Here is an 18,956-nt window from a genome sequence, read left to right on the forward strand (position 1 = left end):
CTTCCTTTTTTCCTTTTTATTATTTTCCTTTTCTTTCTTTCCTCCTTCAATCTTCCTTCCTTTTTTTTCCTTCCTTCCCTTCTTCCATCTTTATCATTTTTTTTTCGTTCCTTTCATTCTTTCCTTCTTCCTTCCTTCCTTTCCTCTTTTTCCTTCCCTTCTTTCATCCCTATTTTTTTCTTCCCTCCTGCTCTTCTTCCTTTCTTCCTCTCCTTCCTTCCTTCCTTCCCTTCCTTCCTTCCCTTCTTCCATCTTTATTATTTTTCCTTCGTTCCTTCCTTCCTCCTGCTCTTCTTCCTTTCTTCCTCTCCTTCCTTCCTTCCTTCCCTTCCTTCCTTCCCTTCTTCCATCTTTATTATTTTTTCTTCGTTCCTTTCATTCTTTCCTTCTTCCTTCCTTCCTTTCCTCTTTTTCCTTCCCTTCTTTCATCCTCATTCCTTATTCTTCTCCTTCCCTCCTCTTCTTCCTTCCTTTCCTTCCTTCCTTCCCTTCCTTCCTTCCCTTCTTCCATTCTTATTCTTTATTCTTCTCCTTCCCTCCTCTTCTTCCTTCCTTCCTTTCTTCCGTCAATTCCTTATTATTTCCCCTCCTCACCTCCTCCCTTCCCTCCCTCCCTCCCTCCATCTTTCCTCCCCAATTAGTTGACTTTTATTTCACTGGAGGTAACGATGACAAGGAGGAGGAGGAGGAGGAGGAGGAGGAGGAGGAACAAAAGGAGAAGAAAAGACCTGAAAATGAAGGAAAATATGATGACAAGTTTGAAGGAGAAGGAAGGAAGGAAAATAAAGAAAGGAGGAGGAAGAGAAAGGAAAGACAGTGAGGAAGAGAAAAAAGAAGAGGAATAGAGAGCAATATTAGAAAGAGAAAGTGGAGGAAAAGAAAGGAAGGGGAGGAGAGAAAACCAGAGAAGAATGAAAATAAGAAGGAAGAAGAGGAGGAAAAGGAAGAGGAAGAACAGAAGATGGAAGAAGAGGAAAATGATGAAAAGGGAGAAAATATGAGGAATGGAAAAAAAGAAAATGCAAAAGGAGGAGGAGGAAGAAGAAGAAGAAGAAGAGAAAAAGACGAAGAAAAGAAAGGAAAAGAAGAAAAAGATTAAAATAAAGAAGAAAAAACAGAACAAGAAGATAGGAGAGGAAAGTAGAAGGGAAAGAAGGGAGATAGCAAAGAGGGAAAAGAAAGAAAAGGAAGAAAATAACGAGAGACTTAGGTAAAAGAAAAAGAGAGGAGGAGGAGGAAGAGGCGAAAAAGAAGATAAAATAAAGAAAAAGAAGAATGGAAGAGAAAAATAATGAGAAAGGAGAAAATTTGAGGAATGGAAGAGGAAATACAGAAGAAGGAGGAGGAGGAGGAGGAAGAAGAAGAAGAAGAAGAAGAAGAAGAAGAAGACGGAGAAAATAAAATAAATGAAGAAAAAGATGAAAATAATAAAGAAGAAGAAGAGAGGAAAGTAGAAGGGAAAGAAGGGAGATAGCAAAGAGGGAAAAGAAAGAAAAAGAAGAAAATAACGAGATAAATAGAAGAAAAAGAGGAGGGAAGGAAAAGGAGGAGGAGGAGGAAGAAGAAGAAGCAAAAAAGAATAAAAGGAAGAAGAGGAAGATAATGAAAATGAATAAAAATGAAGAATAGGAGATCAAATACAGAAGGAGGAGGAGGAGGAGGAAGAAGAAGAAGAAGAAGAAGAAGAAGGATGGAGAAAAGAAAGGAAAAGAAAAAGAAGATAGGATAGAACGGAGATATCAGAGAGAGACTAAATTAGAGGATGAAAGACGATAAGGGAGATGAGATGAATGATGATGAAGGGAGAGGAAGAGGAAGTTAATAGGGAGGGAGGGAGAAGAATTGAATTACATGATTAAAGAGGAAGAAGAGGAAGAAGAGGAGGAGGAGAATAAAAAGAGATGAGTAGAGAAAATAAGAAGAGGAGGAGGAATAGAGAGTAATATTAGAAGGAGAGAAAGTGGAGGAAAAGAAAGGAAGGGGAAGAAGGGAAAATCAGAGAGGAATGAAAATGAAGGAAGAAGATAAGAAAGAGGAGGAAGAAAAAGACGAAGAAGGGAAGAGAAGAGAAAATATTAATAATGAAGAAGAAGAGAAAGAAAAGGAGAAAAACGAGAATGAGAAGAAAAAAAAAAAGAGGAGAAAGAAAATTGAAAAAACGAAAGTAAGAAAAGAAAAAAAAAGGAAAAATTAACGAAAACGAGAATGAGGAGGAAAAGAAGGAAGAAAAAGAAGAGGAAGAGGAGGAGGAGGAAGATAAAGAAGAGGAGGAAAAAAAGAAAATTGAAAAACAAAAAGTTAGAAAGAAAAAAAGAAGGAAAGCGAGCGAGCGAGAGAGAGAGAGAGAGAGAGAGAGAGAGAGAGAGAGAGAGAGAGAGGGGGGGGACTTACAAAAACCTCTTACTTAATACACATTCCGACAATCCCACTTATCTATATTAAATCCCGCCAGCTTGTTTGTTTTCTCTCGCTTTAGATAAATATAAAAGATAAATAAGAATCACTGAAGGTCGCTGTTGGAGTCGGAAAGAAAACAACAACTGCATATTTAGTTTTTATAGTAAGAAGAAAAAGAGAGAAGGAGGAAAAGAATGGAGGAATTTGATAAGGAAGGAAGAGATGAAGGAGGAGTAGAAGAGAAAACAGTGGAATCTTTATTTTTTTAGAGTAAGCAGAAAAAGAGAGAAAGAGGAAAAGAATGGAGGAATTTGATAAAGAAGGAAGAGATGAAGGAATAGTAGAAGAGAAAACAGTGGGATCTTTATTTTTTTATAGTAAGCAGAAAAAGAGAAAGAGGAAAAGAATGGAGGAATTTGATAAAGAAGGAAGAGATAAGTGAAAGATTAGAGAAAGATAAGTGAAAATTGAGAGAAAAAATATAAATGGAAGATTCAAGTATAAAAAAAAATAGAGAATTGTTTGCTTGAAAAAAAAAATGATAGGTTGAGAAATTAGGAAAACCAGAACACACACACACACACACACACACACACACACACACACACACACACACACACACACACACACACACACACAGAAACTACCTTCACCATCACGTCTAACACAATAGCTATGTTGTTTTTGTTGTTGTTGATGACTAATTATTGTTTTTTTCTGTCTTTTCAGGTAAGTTGGAGTGTGCGTGCAAGTGTGTGACGTCACGAGTCAGGTAAACACACACACACACACACACACACACACACACACACACACACACACACACAAACACACACACCTTACCCTTCGACCCCCAACCACTTGTAAAAAAAAAAAAAAAAAAAACGTTTCTGAATACAAAGAGGACGACCACAAAAAAGTTATCCCTACTTCTACTACTACTACTTCTACTACTACTACTTATACTACTACTACTACTACTATTGATGATGATGATGACCAATGACAGCCAATACATTTCTTCTCCACGGAGGACGAGAAACCAATCACATATGGAAGAGGAGGAGGAGGGGGAAGAAGAAGGCTCATCCATCAAGCTGACCGCCTCCATACACCAGGAAGGAGAAAGAAAGGGAGAAGGAAGAGGAGGAGGAGGAGGAGGAGGAGGAGGAGGAGGAGGAGGAGAAGCGGGAAGAGAACTTATCTATCACGCTAGATTAAAGGTGTTATACAAAGGAGAGGAGGAGGAGGAAGAGGAGGAGGAGGAGGAGGAGGAAGGCGTAGGTATAAGATAGAAGATGATGGTGGTGGTGGTGGTGGTGGAAGAGGAGGAGGAAGAAGAACAAGAAGAAGAAGAGGAGGAGGAGGAAGAGAGGTGAGAGAGGAAGTGTCAGAACGATGAGGAAGTGATTCGTAAAGAGGAGAAGAAGAAGAAGAAGAAGAAGATAAAGAAGAGGAGGAAGAAGAAGTTGATTGAGGAAGTGACACAGGAGGAGAAGAAGAAGAAGAAGAGGAGGAGGAGGTGGAAGACGAAGGAAAGGAAGAGAAGAAAGAGGGAGATGAAGAGGAGGAGGAGGAGGAGGAGAAACAAGATAACAGAGAAAGTGACAGAAGGAGGAGGAGGAGGAGGAGGGGAAGGAAGACGAAGAAGAAGAAGAGGAAGAGGAGGAGGAGGAGGAGGAGGAGGAGGAGTATAATTCATGCCAAGAGGAGTAAGCGAAGGAGGTTAAATTAAAGGAGATAGTAGAGGAGGAGGAGGAAGAAGAAGAGGAGGAGGAGGAGGAGGAAGAAGAAGAGGAGGAGGAATACATAGGAGGAGGAAGAAGAAGAAGAAGAGGAGGAGGAGGATGAATTACAGGTGGAGGAAGAGGTATTTAAAGAGCGAAATGAAGACGAATTGAGAGGAGGAGGAGGAGGAAGAAGAAGAAGAAGAGGAGGAGGAGGAGGAGGAAAACTGTAAAAGGAAGAAGTTAAAGAAGACATAACACGATGAGAGAGAGAGAGAGAGAGAGAGATTTCCAGTTGAATTAGCTTGGTTAAAGATAGTTTGAATTAAGAGGAGAGGAAGACCATAATCACTCCTCCTCTTCCTCTTCCTCCTCCTCTTCTTCCTCTTTTTCTTTTTTTTTTGCATATTTTTCTTAATTTTTTTCCTATCATTTCGTTGTCTTCTTCTTCTTCTTCTTCTTCTTCTTTGTCTTATTATTGTTCCTTTGTTCCTCTTCTTTATTATTTTTTTCTCCATATTTTTTATGCTTATTCTTCCTCCATTTCTCTTTTTCCTCTTCTTTTTCTTCTTCCTCTTCTTCCTCCTCTTCTTTGTTGTCTTCTCTTCCTTCCTATTTCAAGTTATTCCTATTCCTCCTCTTCTTCATTCTCCTCTTCTTCTTCCTCCTCTTCTTCCTCCTCCTCTTCCTCTTCCTCGCTTTCTCCATGTTATTTCAGTTAATTTATTCATTGCATTCGTGTTTTAAGGAACGATGTGTCATCTCTCTCTCTCTCTCTCTCTCTCTCTCTCTCTCTCTCTCTCTCTCTCTCTCTCCTATCCTCTCCTCCGTCCCTTACTCTTTTCCTCTTCTTTTTCTTTTTTTTCCCTTTTATCACATTTTCTTCCCTATTCGCCTTTTTTTTTTCATCTCCTCCTCTTCTTCTTTCTCTTTATCACCTCCTCCTCCTCCTCCTCTTCTTCCTCTTCTTCCTCTTCCTCTCTACGCCTTTTCCGCCATTTCCTCCTCTTCCTTCCTCTTTCTTTTCCCCTCTCTCCTTTCCTCCTTTCTCTCCTCTATCTCTTCTCTCCTTCCTTTTATCTCTCCTTTCCTTCTCTCCCTTCCCCTCTTCTCTCCCTCTCATCTTCTATCCTCTCTCTTGCCTCCCTCTTTCTTCCTCTTTCTCCTTCCTTCCTTTCTCTCCTCTCCTTCCTTCCTTCTTCCCTTCCTCTCCCCCTTCTTCCTTTCCTTCTTTCCTTCCCTCCTTTTCCCTCCCTTTTTCCCTTACTCTTCTGCCTTTCTTTCTCTGCTTCCCTCCTTCCTTCCTTCCTCCCTTCCTTCTTCCCTTTCTCTCCCCCCTTCTTTCCTTCTTTCCTTCCCTCCTTTTCTCTCTTTTCTGCTTCCCTCCTTCCTTTCCTCCCCCTCCTCCTCCCTTCCTTCCCCTTCTTCCCTTCCCTTCCTTCCCCTCCTTCCTTTCCTCCTCCTCCTCCTCCTCCCTCTCTGTTAATGATATTGAACACTCGGCGTCTTTTTTATCGCCTTTAAAGTTCGACCTTCTATCCTTACATTGCCTCCTCTTCCTCCTCCTCCTCCTCCTCCTCCTCCTCCTCCTCCTCCTCTTCAGCTGTCGGTCGTCTTCTCAGCTTGAGTGCTACTGTTCTCCCATTCTTTGCTTTTTTTTTTTACCTCTCTTTTTTTTCTTCTTTTTCTTCCTCCTTTTCCATCGCTCCTCCTCCTCCTCCTCCTCCTTTTCCTTATTTTATTTATTTTGTTTTTGTTTTCTTCGTTTTCCTCTTCGTTTTACACTTTCTGAATCTCGTTAGTCTTATTTCTTTTATTTTTCTTTCCTTTTTTTTCTTCCTTCCTTCTTTACTCTTCTTTTTTCATCCCTTCCTTTCTTTTTCCTTTTTTTCTTCCTTCCTTCTTTACTCTCTTTTTCCTTTTTTTCCTTCCTTCCTTCTTTACTCTTTCTTTTTTCCATCCCTTTCTTTTTCCTTTTTTTCTTCCTTCCTTCTTTACTCTTTTTCCTTTTTTTCCTTCCTTCCTTCTTTACTCTCTTTTTCCTTTTTTTTCTTCCTTCCTTCTTTACTCTCTTTTTCCTTTTTTTTCTTCCTTCCTTCTTTACTCTCTTTTTTCCATCCCTTTCTTTCTTTTTCCTTTTTTTTCTTCCTTCTTTACTCTTTTTCCTTTTTTTCCTTCCTTCCTTCTTTACTCTCTTTTTTCCATCCCTTTCTTTCTTTTTCCTTTTTTTCTTCCTTCCTTCTTTACTCTTTTTCCTTTTTTTTCTTCCTTCTTTACTCTCTTTTGTCCATCCCTTTCTTTCTTTTTCCTTTTTTTCTTCCTTCCTTCTTTACTCTTTCTTTTTTCCATCCCTTCCTTTCTTTTTCCTTTTTTTTCTTCCTTCTTTACTCTCTTTTTCCTTTTTTTCCTTCCTTCCTTCTTTACTCTCTTTTTTCCATCCCTTCCTTTCTTTTTCTTTTTTTCTTCCTTCTCTACCATCTTCCTTTTTTCATCCCTTCCTCTTTATTTTCCTATTTTTTTCACTTTCCTTTTATTCTTCTTTACTTATTCTTCTTTTACTCCTATTCATCTTTCTCCGTCCTATTTTATTTGTTTCATTTTCCTTCTGTTTCTTCTTCTTCCTTCTTTAATATTTTCTTCCACTTATTTATTCTCTGCCTGATATTCTGTTTTGTTTTCCTTTTTTTTATTCTTCCTTCTTTATCATCTCTTCCTAATTTTCCTCTTCAGTTTCCATTTCCGCCTCCTTCTCTACTTCAGTCTTTTCTTTGTTTTGCTTTCCTTTTTTTTTGTTCTTTATCGTCTTTTCCTAATTTTCCTCTTCAGCGTCCATTCCCGCCTCCTTCTCTGGTTCAGTCATTTAAGTTCATGTTATTTCCCAGCTCATTTTCCTCGTTGACTTTTCCTTCCTTCTTTCCTTCTCTTGCTTTCCTCACTCCCTCGCTCCTCTCTTCCCCTCTTTTCCCTCCTTCTTCCCTTCCCTTGCTCTCCTCTCTTCCCCTCTTTTCCCTCCTTCTTCCCTTCCCTTGCTCTCCTCACTCCCTCGCTCCTCTCTCTTTTTCCCTCTTTCCTTCCTTCTTCCCTTCCCTTGCTTTCCTCACTCCCTCGCTCCTCTCTTCCCCTCTTTTCCCTCCTTCTTTCCTTCCCTTGCTCTCCTCACTCCCTCGCTCCTCTCTCTTTCCCTCTTTCCTTCCTTCTTCCCTTCCCTTGCTCTCCTCACTCCCTCGCTCCTCTCTTTCCCTCTTTCCTTCCTTCTTCCTTTCCCTTGCTTTCCTCACTCCCTCGCTCCTCTCTCTTTCCCTCTTTCCTTCCTTCTTCCCTTCCCTTGCTCTCCTCACTCCCTCGCTCCTCTCTCTTTCCCCCTTTCCTTCCTTCTTCCCTTCTCTTGCTTTCCTCACTCCCTTGCTCCTCTCTTCCCCTCTTTTCCCTCCTTCCTTCCCTTCCCTTGCTCTCCTCACTCCCTCGCTCCTCTCTTTTTTTTCCTCTTTCCTTCCTTCTTTCATTCTCTTGCTTTCCTCACTCCCTGCTCCTCTCTCCCTCTTTCCTTCCTTCTTTCCTTCCCTTGCTTTCCTCACTCCCTCGCTCCTCTCTTTCCCTCCTTCCTTCCTTCCCTTATCGAGGCGTCATGGGTCACTGGAACAAGCATCCCGCAAGAGCCCAGTCAGTGCGAGAACAACTTGACGAGACTCACTTATAAATCGGATCATTCGTAGTTACTATCTGATAACAATAGTTGATTAATATACGATTAGAACGAAAAACAACAGTGTAATTTTTTTTTTATCAAGAAAATAGAAGAAAAAAAAAAAGGGGGATCAATATGAAGGTGAAGAAAATGAAGTGAAAATGATACATAAACACATCAACTCTTTTTTTCTTCCTCCTCTTCCTCTTATTTCTTCTCCTCCTCTTCCTCCTCCTCCTTCCATTCATACCTATCTTTTTCATACTCTTCTGCTTCCTCCTTCTCTTCTTCCTCTTTCCCCTCCTTCTCTTCCTCTTATTTCTTCTCCTCCTCTTCCTCCTCCTTTCACTCATACCTATCCTTTTCATACTCTTCTGCTTCCTCCTTCTCTTCTTCCTCTTTCCCCTCCTTCTCTTCCTCCTCCTCTTCCTTCTGGTGTTCCCTCCCTTTTTTTTTCCCCTATATCACTCCTCCTCCTCCTCCTACCTCTTCTCCATTCCCTCCACGTTTCTCCTCCTCCTCCTCCTCTTCCTCTTCCTCTTCCTCCTCCACCATATGTCTCCCCAGAGTTGTTTAAAGGTTTGCTCGTGAAGAAGGAGAAAGGAATGAGGAGGAGGAGGAGATGGAAGAGGAAGAGGAGGAGGAGGAGGGAAGATAGAATGATGGAGACTGACATTTCTTCGTTTTTCCATCACTCTTTCCTTCAATTGCATCCTCCTCCTCTTCCTCCTCCTCCTCCTCCTCCTCCTGAAGATCACCCACATGCCATCCATCGTCACTCACTTGGATTGTAGCGTCTTTCACGTGAAGCACCAGAGGAGGGGGTGGGGGAAGAGGAGGAAGGGGAGGAGAAAGAGAGAGAGGGAGGGGGTGAGGAAGGAAAGCAAGAGGGGAGAAGAAGGGAGAGAGGGGAGAGCAAGAGGGAGGGGGAGAAGGTGAACAGGAGGGTAGGGGGGAGGGAAGGGGAGACAGCTTCGTAAAGGGGGAAGGGAAAGGGTTAAACTGCAGGAGGGGAAGGGGAGAGAAATAGGAGGGGAGGCGAGGGAGGGGGAGGAAAGGGGAGGGGGTTAGACAGCAGGGAGGGGAAAAGGGGGGAGGGAAACAGCAGGAGAGGGGGAGAGAGGGGAAGAAACAGCAGGAGTCAGAGGGTAAAATCGTGTTTCCCCAAAAAATACGAAAATAAAAGTCTGCTTCCATCAACTCAAGAAGAGGAGGAGGAGGAGGAGGAGGAGGAAGAAAGAAAGTTGAACAGGAAGACAAAGAAAACGAGAACAGGATAGGGAAGAAAAAAAAGTGAAAACGAGAAATAAATGTAGCTTTACAATCTTTCTCTCTCTCTCTCTCTCTCTCTCTCTCTCTCTCTCTCTATCTCTCTCTCTCTCCATCCATCTCCGTCTTCACCCTCCCCCTCCCTACCCAAGTCCAACTTATTTCCTCTTTAATTCTCTCTCTCTCTCTCTCTCTCTCTCTCTCTCTCTCTCTCTCTCTCTCTCTCTCTCTCTCTCTCGTAAAGGGAAACAATTCGTAGTTTTCATTATTGACGTTTAGAAGAGAGAGAGAGATTCAGGTGTTAGGCTTAAACCGGAAGATGTTCAATACATGTAGTGGGGAGAAGAGGAGAGGAAGAGGAGGAAGAAGAAGAGGAGGAGGAGGAGGAGGAGGAGGAGGAGGAGGGCACATTGAGGAGAGGAGGTAGATCAGAAAAGTGGAGGAAATGACGGTTGAAGAGGAAAGATATGGCGGGGGAAGGAGACATTTGAAGAGGAGGAGGAGACAGAGGGGAGATGAGAGCTCGATGGAAAGAGAGAGAGAGAGAGAGAGAGAGAGAGAGAGAGAGAGAGAGAGAGAGAGAGAGAGAGAGGATGTTGTTGAATAGATACAAGGACAGACAGACAGAGTGACAGATTACCAAGAGTTACAAAAAGAAAACGCTACCCTTAAGGAGAGTGTAATATTAGGCTCCAGAAACCACTGAATGCCAACCAAGACCATATAGAAGGACATCGTAGTAATATAGATAAAACGCACCGTACCTTATAAGACTTAATTAAACAAGGCAAACTATAAATATGTAAATAGATTGAAAATGGGGAAGTAGAGATAATAAATGATAATAAGTGAAGAAACAGTAATAAGTTTGAATTCATAAACAAAGCAAACTGTAAATGTATGAATGGATTAGCAAAGGCGAGTGAATAAACAAACCTTCCTTGAAAACTCCTGCAACAAGTTATGATAAATGCAAGGCCGGGAATGAATCACCAGGCCTGCAGAAGGGAACATGGAGGCGTTTCGAATCCTGCAAAAATAAACAAGAGACGAACGTAAAGAATTCAGAAAGGGTCGACACGGAAAGGAAAAAAAATAAATGAAAATATAAAAATAAAATAATAAACCGATATAAATACGAACGAAAAGATAAATTTGAAGTGGGCGTTAAATTAAATAAAAAATTAAAATCGCAAAATATATAAAAATAACAGCTTTTGAGAGAGAGAACAACCCAAACACGTCTGCCCAGGAGGCTGTTATTTCTGATTATAATTTTTTAAGTATTCGTCAGATTATTAGCAGAACACAAATAATTTTCCCTAATATTCGAATATGATTGAGAATACTTTGGTTTCTATTAATTATTACATAAATACGATCACTCCATTCCTGATAGTAGTAGTAGTAGTAGTAGTAGTAGTAGTAGTAGTAAAAGAAGAAGCGGAAGAACAGGGACAAGAAAAGGAAGAATAAGTACAAAATGAAGAAAAGCACAATGATGACCCGAAACTGAAGACAGACTGAGGAAGGATGAACCGACCAACCCAACTCTCCGTACTGAATGACCGGACGAGGAGACGAAGCGTTCTGAGACACCCGGCGGCCAGTAGTAAAAGAAGAAGCAGAAGAACAAGGAATAAGAAAGGGAAGAATAAGTAGAAAATGAAGAAAAGCACAATGATGACCCGAAACTTAAACGACAGACAAGAGGAGGGATGACCCATTAGGTGAACCCGCCCAAGCCAACTCTCCGTACTGAACGACCGGACGAGGAGACGAACCATTCTGAGACATCCGGCGGTCGTTCTGAAACCCGGCCGACGCGTGTATGCATTTCCAGATCACAAGGATGGCCGGTGATTGACGGACGGACTTGCGGACGGGCGGACGAACGGACGGAAAGATTTATATGTTGTTTGTCGTTTTCTTTTCCTCTTTTGTTGTTTTGTTGTGTTTACTGTTCTCTCTCTCTCTCTCTCTCTCTCTCTCTCTCTCTCTCTCTCTCTCTCTCTCTCTCTCCTATATTTCTTTTTCTTTTTTTACGAGTCGTTGATTAAAACCGAGATTCTGTGTGTGTGTGTGTGTGTGTGTGTGTGTGTGTGTTTTCGTAAGACTTTTAATCATAGTCGAAAAACACACACACACACACACACACGGCCCCCTCACGAAAACTTACACATTCTCCTCCTCTTCCTCCTCCTCCTCCTCTTCTCTTCCACATGTCTCCTCCGAGGGTCTTGTTACTAGTTGTTTTAAAGTGTTTCTTGTGAAGGAGGAAGAGGGTGAGGAGGAGGAGGAGGAGGAAGAAGAAGAGGAGGATTAAAGTGACTGACATTTCTCCTTTTTTCCATCACTTTTCCCTTCACCTACAAAGCTCCTCTTCCTCCTCCTCTCTCTCTCTCTCTCTCTCTCTCTCTCTCTCTCTCTCTCTCTCTCTCTCTCTCTCTCTCTCTCTCCAATTTCCCTCCTCCTCCCCCCCCCCCTCCTCAGTCGGATCAATAGGCTCTGATTTTCCTCCCCGCCAGGATGGAGGAGGAGGAAGAGGAGGAGGAGGAAAGGTTTGGGTAAGATCGTGATGTTGATGAGGAGGAGGAAGAGGAAAAAAAGAGGAGATTGAGGTGAAAGAGGAAGAGGTGAGAGAAGGAGGAGGAGGAAGAAGAGGAAGAAGAAACAGAAACCAGTAAATGAAAACTAAAAATCGGGAGAAATAATATGTTGGAAGAGAGAGAGAGAGAGAGAGAGAGAGAGAGAGAGAGAGAGAGTTATAATCATGACCTTAATGAATGACATAATCTGTTTAATGTGTGTGTGTGTGTGTGTGTGGTCCCGCAATCATTATTATTATTATTATTATTATTATTATTATTATTATTAGCCTATTAGATCCCTTACCTTTCATGTGGGATTAGATATACATGGACAGACTGGTAATGAGCCCCCACTACCACCATCACCACTACCATCACCACCACCGCTCCGGTAGCTCAATCGGCGAGAGCACCGCGCTGCAAGGCTTCACGGCCAAACAGGCGGAGGTTCGAGCCCCGCTCAGGCCGGATTCTTTCCATTGACTAGGAGTGGTTACAGTCCCCCCCCTTGAGCAATGGGGATGGGGTGTGTGGTGTGTGAGGTCTTGGCAGTACCCAGAGATCGACGATGATAAGCATGCACTTGCTCGTGTCGGGAGGGTCCAACTTTTGATCAGGCCGTGGTGAATTACACACACACACACACACACACACACACACACACACACACACTTTCCTGGAACACACTCCTCAAAATGGGTCACCACTACTGCAGCTGAGGCGAGGGACAAAATTAGGTCACCGCTGATACTATGACTACACGTTAACTGTTATGTTGATAGTGTTGTTTTTCTTATTGTTGTGGTTGTTGTTGTTGTTGTGTATCATTTTCCTCCGTCCTGTTTTCATCTTTTTTTTTTTTTTTTTTTTTATTCATATTCTTTTTTTTCTTAGTTGTTTTGTTTCTCATCATCTTACTGCTACTGTTTTTTTTTTTTTTTTTATTTTTTTTTATTTACAGCAGTAGTTGTAGTAGTAGTAGTAGTTGTAGTAGTAGTAGTTTTTATAATTGCTGTTCTCATTCATCTTCATCATCATCTTTCTCCTTCCTGATTTGTTCTTCCTTTTTATTCCTCTTGTTATTGTTCTTCATCATCTTGCTAACCTTCCTCTTTCCTCTTTTTTCCTTCCTTTTTTTCTTCTTCCTCTATTTATTTGTAGTTGTAGTAGTAGTAGTAGTAGTGGTAGTAGTAGTGGTAGTAGTAGTGGTAGTAGTAGTAGTAGTAGTAGTAGTAGTAGTAGTAGTAGTAGTAGTAGTGGTAGTAGTAGTGGTAGTAGTAGTTGTAGTAGTAGTAGTAGCGGAAAAAAGTTACGGAAGAGAGATTCGTAAAGTTTCTTCATTATAACAAGCCGAGTACTCTTCCTCCTCCTCCTCCTCCTCGTCGTCATCATTATCATCATCATTTAGAGCTTCGGCGTAAAAGTTGTAGTAGAAAAAGACGGAGTGACTCTCTCTCTCTCTCTCTCTCTCTCTCTCTCTCTCTCTCTCTCTCTCTCTCCACACCGTGCCTCTCTTCCCTCCACTTGTTCCCTTATCTTCATCCCTCCTCCTCCTCCTCCTCCTCTATGCAGCAGACTTTGTTGGGCTTTCGCTTGATAAGGAAGAGGAGGAGGAGGATGAAGAGGAGGAGAAGGAGAAGGAGGAGGAAAGGAATAGATGATTAATAGCATAAATAGGATTAGAACACAGAGAGAGAGAGAGAGAAGGGCGTCAGCAAAATCGAGTCTTGTCAATATGAAAGATCTGACTCGGGTGCAAGAAGAGGAGGAGGAGGAGGGGGAGGAAGAGGAGGAGGAAGATGAAGAAATGAACGGAATAGAGTGGAGAGGATGCAGCTGGAGATAAGGAAGAGGGGGAGGAGGAGGAGGAGGAGGAAGGGAGATGAGCCGGAACGAGAGGGATGCTGCAGAAGGAGGATATGCTGAGTGAGGAGGAGGAGGAAGAAGAAGAGGAGGAGGAGGAAGAAGAGGAAGGAATGGAAGTGATATATTGGAAAAGAAATGTTTGAGGTGATATTTTTTTCCCTGACACACACACACACACACACACACACACACACACACACACACACGCACGCACGCACGCACGCACGCACGCACGCACACAGACGAGAGACAAAACTTTACTACTTGTATCACTCTCTTGCTTCCTCCTCCTCCTCCTCTTCCTCCTCTTCCTTATCTTTCTTTCTCCTTTCTCTTTCTTCTTTCTTTATTCCTCCTTTCATTCTTGCTTCTTCTCTTTATTTACCTTTTCTCATTTTCCTCCTTTTCACTTTCTCCTCCTCCTCCTCCTTATTCTTATCTTTCCTTCTCCTTATTTCTCTTTCTTTCTTTCTTTCTTTCTTTCCGTTCCTGCTTCCTCTCTCTTCTTACTCACCTCTCCTACTTTCTCTTCTTTTCTTTTTACTTTCTCCTCATTTTTATCTTCCTTTCTCTTCCCTCTCCTTTCTAGTTCCCTTTCCTCTCCTCTCTTCGTTCCTTCCTGTTATTTTCATCTTCTCCGTCTCTTCCCTTTTCACTCTTCTTTCCTGTTCTTCTTTACCTCTTTTTCTGATTCCATTCTTCATCTCTTTTTTTTTCTTTATTTATTCCGTCGTCTCTTCCCTCTATTCCCTTCTGACTTTCTCCTTTCGTTTTTTGTTTGTTTTTTCATTTAATTTATCTTCCTTTATTTTCCTCCTCTTCCCCAGTTGATTGAGAGAGAGAGAGAGAGAGAGAGAGAGAGAGAGAGAGAGGAAACGAGGGATAGTTTATCTTACGTCAAGGGTGGTGTTGGCGACATTAGTTGACCTAGAAGTAGTAGTAGTAGTAGTAGTAGTAGTAGTAGTAGTGGTAGTAGTAGTAATATCATACCTATAAAACTACTACTACTACTACTAATAATAATAATAATAATAATAATAATAATAATAATAATAATAATAATACCAACAACACCCAACACTTCCACCACTAACATGACACAATCTCAACATCAATTTAATAACAAGACAATAAGAATAACAACAAATGACAATGAATATAATTACACTAGAAATAACACCACTAATTACCACACAATAACAGCTCCCCTTCACCCTCTTCATCATCTCCCTTCCTATAATCACACTCTGTCTGGGGGTTTGGGTAGCATGCATCTCCCTTCTCCTATATTGTTTACTTGCATCAATAAACAATCAATCATCAATCCTAATCGTCCCATCCTCGTTATTGCAGTGTCGGAGATGGCGTCGGAGCCCACTAGCCCCTCCACCCCAACCACACCCTCCTCGCCCGCGGATGACGCCGAGGCAACCAAGGAGTGGCTTGAGACCATCTTGGAGGCCTACCACCGCTCCCTGGTACCTGACGAGGAGCCCGATGTGGAGGTGTGTGTGTGTGTGTGTGTCAGGGAAAAAAATATCACCTCAGACATTTCTTTTCCAATATATCACTTCCATTCCTTCTCCTCCTCCTCCTCTTCTTAATTCTTCTTCCTCCTCTTTCTTTTTGTGAGGCGACCACACAACTTCAGCATATTCAAGTTTTGGTCATATCAGTGCTGTTATTATTTTCTTCATCATTTCCTTGTCTATATAATGGAATGATACCCTTATATTTTGCATCATCCTGTAGGTTTCTCCAAATAGCTTGCTTATATATGTGTGTGTGTGTGTGTGTGTGTGTGTGTGTGTGTGTGTGTGTGTGTGTCTACTGCAACACTCCCTACCACTCCAAAGCCCTGTCCCTTCTGTTGTTCATTTTGTAGGTTAGGTTAAGTTAGGTTAGGTTATCACTTATCATTTTCTAGTTTTCTTTTCCTCTCTTCGTTTCTTCATGTCATTTTAATCTCCGTCTCTTCCCTTTTCACTTCTCATTTTCTAGTTCCTTTTCCTCTCTTCGTTTCTTCATGTCATTTTAATCTCCGTCTCTTCCCTTTTCACTTCTCATTTTCTAGTTCCTTTTCCTATCTTCGTTTCTTCCTGTTATTTTAATCTCCTCCGTCCCTTCCCTTTTCACTATTCATTTTCTAGTTCCTTTTCCTGTCTTCGTTTCTCCCTGTTATTTTAATCTCCGTCTCTTCCCTTTTCTCTTCTCATTTTCTAGTTCCTTTTCCTCTCTTCGGTCCTTCCTGTCATTTTAATCTCCGTCTCTTCCCTTTTCACTTCTCATTTTCTAGTTCCTTTTCCTATCTTCGTTTCTTCCTGTTATTTTAATCTCCTCCGTCCCTTCCCTTTTCACTATTCATTTTCTAGTTCCTTTTCCTCTCTTCGTTTCTCCCTGTTATTTTAATCTCCGTCTCTTCCCTTTTCTCTTCTCATTTTCTAGTTCCTTTTCCTCTCTTCGGTCCTTCCTGTTATTTTAATCTCCGTTTCTTCCCTTTTCACTTCTCATTTTCTAGTTCCTTTTCCTCTCTTCGTTCCTTCCTGTTATTTTCATCTCCGTCTCTTCCCTTTTCACTTCCCATTTCTAGTTCCTTTTCCTCTCTTCGTTTCTTCCTGTTATTTTAATCTCCTCCGTCTCTTCCCTTTTCACTTCTCATTTTCTAGTTTCTTTTCCTCTCTTCGTTTCTTCCTGTTATTTTAATCTCCTCCGTCTCTTCCCTTCTCATTTTCTAGTTCCTTTTCCTCTCTTCGTTTCTTCCTGTTATTTTAATCTCCTCCGTCCCTTCCCTTTTCACTTCTCATTTTCTAGTTCCTTTTCCTGTCTTCGTTTCTTCCTGTTATTTTAATCTCCTCCGTCCCTTCCCTTTTCACTTCTCATTTTCTAGTTCCTTTTCCTGTCTTCGTTTCTTCCTGTTATTTTAATCTCCGTCTCTTCCCTTTTCACTCTTCTTTCCTGATACTAAAACTCGGTTGCCTATTTTTAGACGCTTCCGCTTCTAACACAAACTACTTCCAAAAGCCAAATAGGAGATTAAATTGGGTTTTCATGAGTTTTTTTTCACGTTCATGGTACAGAAGAAGGGTCAAACTACCACCACCCAGGGTTATTAATCTGCCCCTGGAAATGCCCACAGCTCCTATGAAAGCCTTGTCAAATATGTGAGCTTGTACGCCGAAGTCTTTAATTTCCTTACTGATTTTATTTTTTTCTTCATTTGTTTTCCTTTCTCTCTTTCACTCCTTTTTCTCTTTTTTTTGTCTTCTCTTCACCTCTATTGTATATTTTATTATTTTCGTTTCCTTTCTTTCATCGCAAAACAATCTCTCTCTCTCTCTCTCTCTCTCTCTCTCTCTCTCTCTCTCACCATTGTTCAAGTGGTACAAGGGTCGTATTTTAAAACATTTCATCCCCCAAGTTCACATATTTGACATGGCTTTCGTAGGAGCTGTAGGCCTTTCCAGGGGTAGTTTTATGACCCTGGTGGTAGTTTGACCCTTCCTCTGTGCCATGAACCTTAAAAAACACTCATGAAAACCCGATTGATCCCCTCTTTGACCCTTCCTTCAACTAACCTCACTAAACTATTAACCAAACTATTGATTAAAAAAAGACCCTGAGATTCCTTCTTTAACTAACCTTACCAAACTATCCATCACTGTCCAGATCCCTTATGCAAGAGTTAACTATATAGCATCTTCATTCTTTCATCCCTCACAATGTAAACTCCGAAACAATCTTCCTTCGATGGTGTCTTAATATACAGCCCTAATTTCACCCTCCATCAGCTTGGGGAGTGGAGCGTCAAGCCTGCCACGGACGAGCGCGAGGGGTATCTGTCCGAGCAGCTGTCCTTAGGCGTCACGTACACGGCGTCGGGGCGGCCCTTCCACGCGCACCTCCTGGCTAAGCTCCTGCCCACCGACCCCTTCAACCGAGCCTTCGTCATCGAGTCCCGCTTCGACCTGCGTGAGATCAAGTTTTATGAGGAGGTGAGTTCGGAAGAGTGGCCATAGAGTCCCTTTTATTTATTTTACTTATTTATTTATATTTTTTACAGTAAAGGAAGCAGCTCAAGGGCACAAAAAAAAGCTATTATGAGAGAGAAAAAGCCCTCTGATCAATGCCCCTATGAAAAAAAAAGTTTAGAAGAGTGGCTAAATGCGAGGTCAATTTCTAGAGAGTTACATAAGAACATAAGAACGTAAGGAGTCTGCTAGAGGTCGGTTTCAAGTCGTAGGCAGGAGGAAATACAGACGAAGGAAGATTGTTTCAGAGTTTACCATTGTGAGGGATGAAAGAATGAAGATGCTATATAGTTAACTCTTGCATAAGCGATTTGGACAGTGATGGATAGTTTGGTAAGGTTAGTTCAAGAAGAAATCTCAGGGTCTTTTTTTTATCAATAGTTTGGTTAATAGTTTAGTGAGGTAGTTGAAGGAAGGGTCAGTGTTTTAGTTTTTTATATAGTTTGGGAAGTTTAGTTAAAAAGGGATCGGGGTCTTAAGTTTTAATTTATTTCTTTATTTTCTTTTTATTGATAGTTTGGGAAGATTAGTTAAAGAGGGACCAGGGTCTTAAGTTTTAATTTATTTCTTTATTTTCTTTTAATTGATAGTTTGGGAAGATTAGTTTAAAAAAGGGATCAGGGTCTTAAGTTTTAATTTATTTATATTTCTTTATTTTATTTTATTTATTTATTTATTTATTTTTATTATTATTTATTTATTTATTTATTTATTTATTTATTTTTTTTTTTGTGTGTGTGCGTGTGTGTGTGTGTGTGATAGGTTAGCCAGTGGTCAAGATTTCTTTATATATCATGTCAGTCAGTTATATAGGAGTGATTCATATATGACAGTCAAACCTTTCTACTGTTCATTCATTTATTTTTCTTGCATATCTCCTTTTTATTTTTACAACTACTAACTAACACAAAAACAAAACACACTCCCCATCACCACCACCACTATAACCCAACTTTCCCCATTACTAACGACTCGGAAAATAAACATATTTTTCCTCAAAGGTATGAGGGAAGACACGGGGGAGACCTTGCCTTCCCTTCGTCTCTCCCGCAGACCTTCGTTCCAAAAATGCTAGTGACTATAGGTTAGCACTGTCCTTCCCTTCGATCTTCGTCGCTAAACCTTCGTGACTCTTGGTACGGGCCTCTGCCACATCCCACCGTCACTAACATAACCTCCACCCCCGCAGATCAAGCCGGCGGTGGAGGCGGTGGAGCGCAAATACCTGACGGAGGAGGACTTGGACGCCAGCTGGACCCCCGACCTCTACTACGCCAAGCACAAGGAAGCCACGGAGTCGATCCTGGTACGCTCGCCTGAAGGTCATCTACTCTGCTGAAGGGGCTGGATGCATGGGATTCTAGGATAGGTCGATATTATAAGACACCTGGCG

At 41.4% G+C, this 18,956-nt stretch overlaps 1 protein-coding gene across 3 annotated transcripts in view; it reads left to right on the forward strand.

Annotated features, from left to right (window-relative positions):
- The window catches only part of LOC126980868 (uncharacterized), a 58,644-nt gene that overhangs the window by 35,492 nt on the left and 4,196 nt on the right, over positions 1-18,956 (forward strand). For 2 of the 3 annotated variants that reach the window (XM_050831201.1, XM_050831200.1), the window contains exons 2-4: positions 14,889-15,040; positions 17,324-17,527; positions 18,753-18,869. In XM_050831201.1, the coding sequence (XP_050687158.1) occupies positions 14,897-15,040; positions 17,324-17,527; positions 18,753-18,869 (465 nt within the window). In that variant the 5' untranslated portion in view covers positions 14,889-14,896. Of the gene's footprint in view, positions 1-3,146; positions 3,170-14,888; positions 15,041-17,323; positions 17,528-18,752; positions 18,870-18,956 lie in introns of those variants that run through there. The other variant, XM_050831202.1, reaches the window with a different exon arrangement.

Source organism: Eriocheir sinensis, chromosome 45 (genome assembly GCF_024679095.1).
Source record: "Eriocheir sinensis breed Jianghai 21 chromosome 45, ASM2467909v1, whole genome shotgun sequence".
NCBI lineage: Eukaryota > Metazoa > Arthropoda > Malacostraca > Decapoda > Varunidae > Eriocheir > Eriocheir sinensis.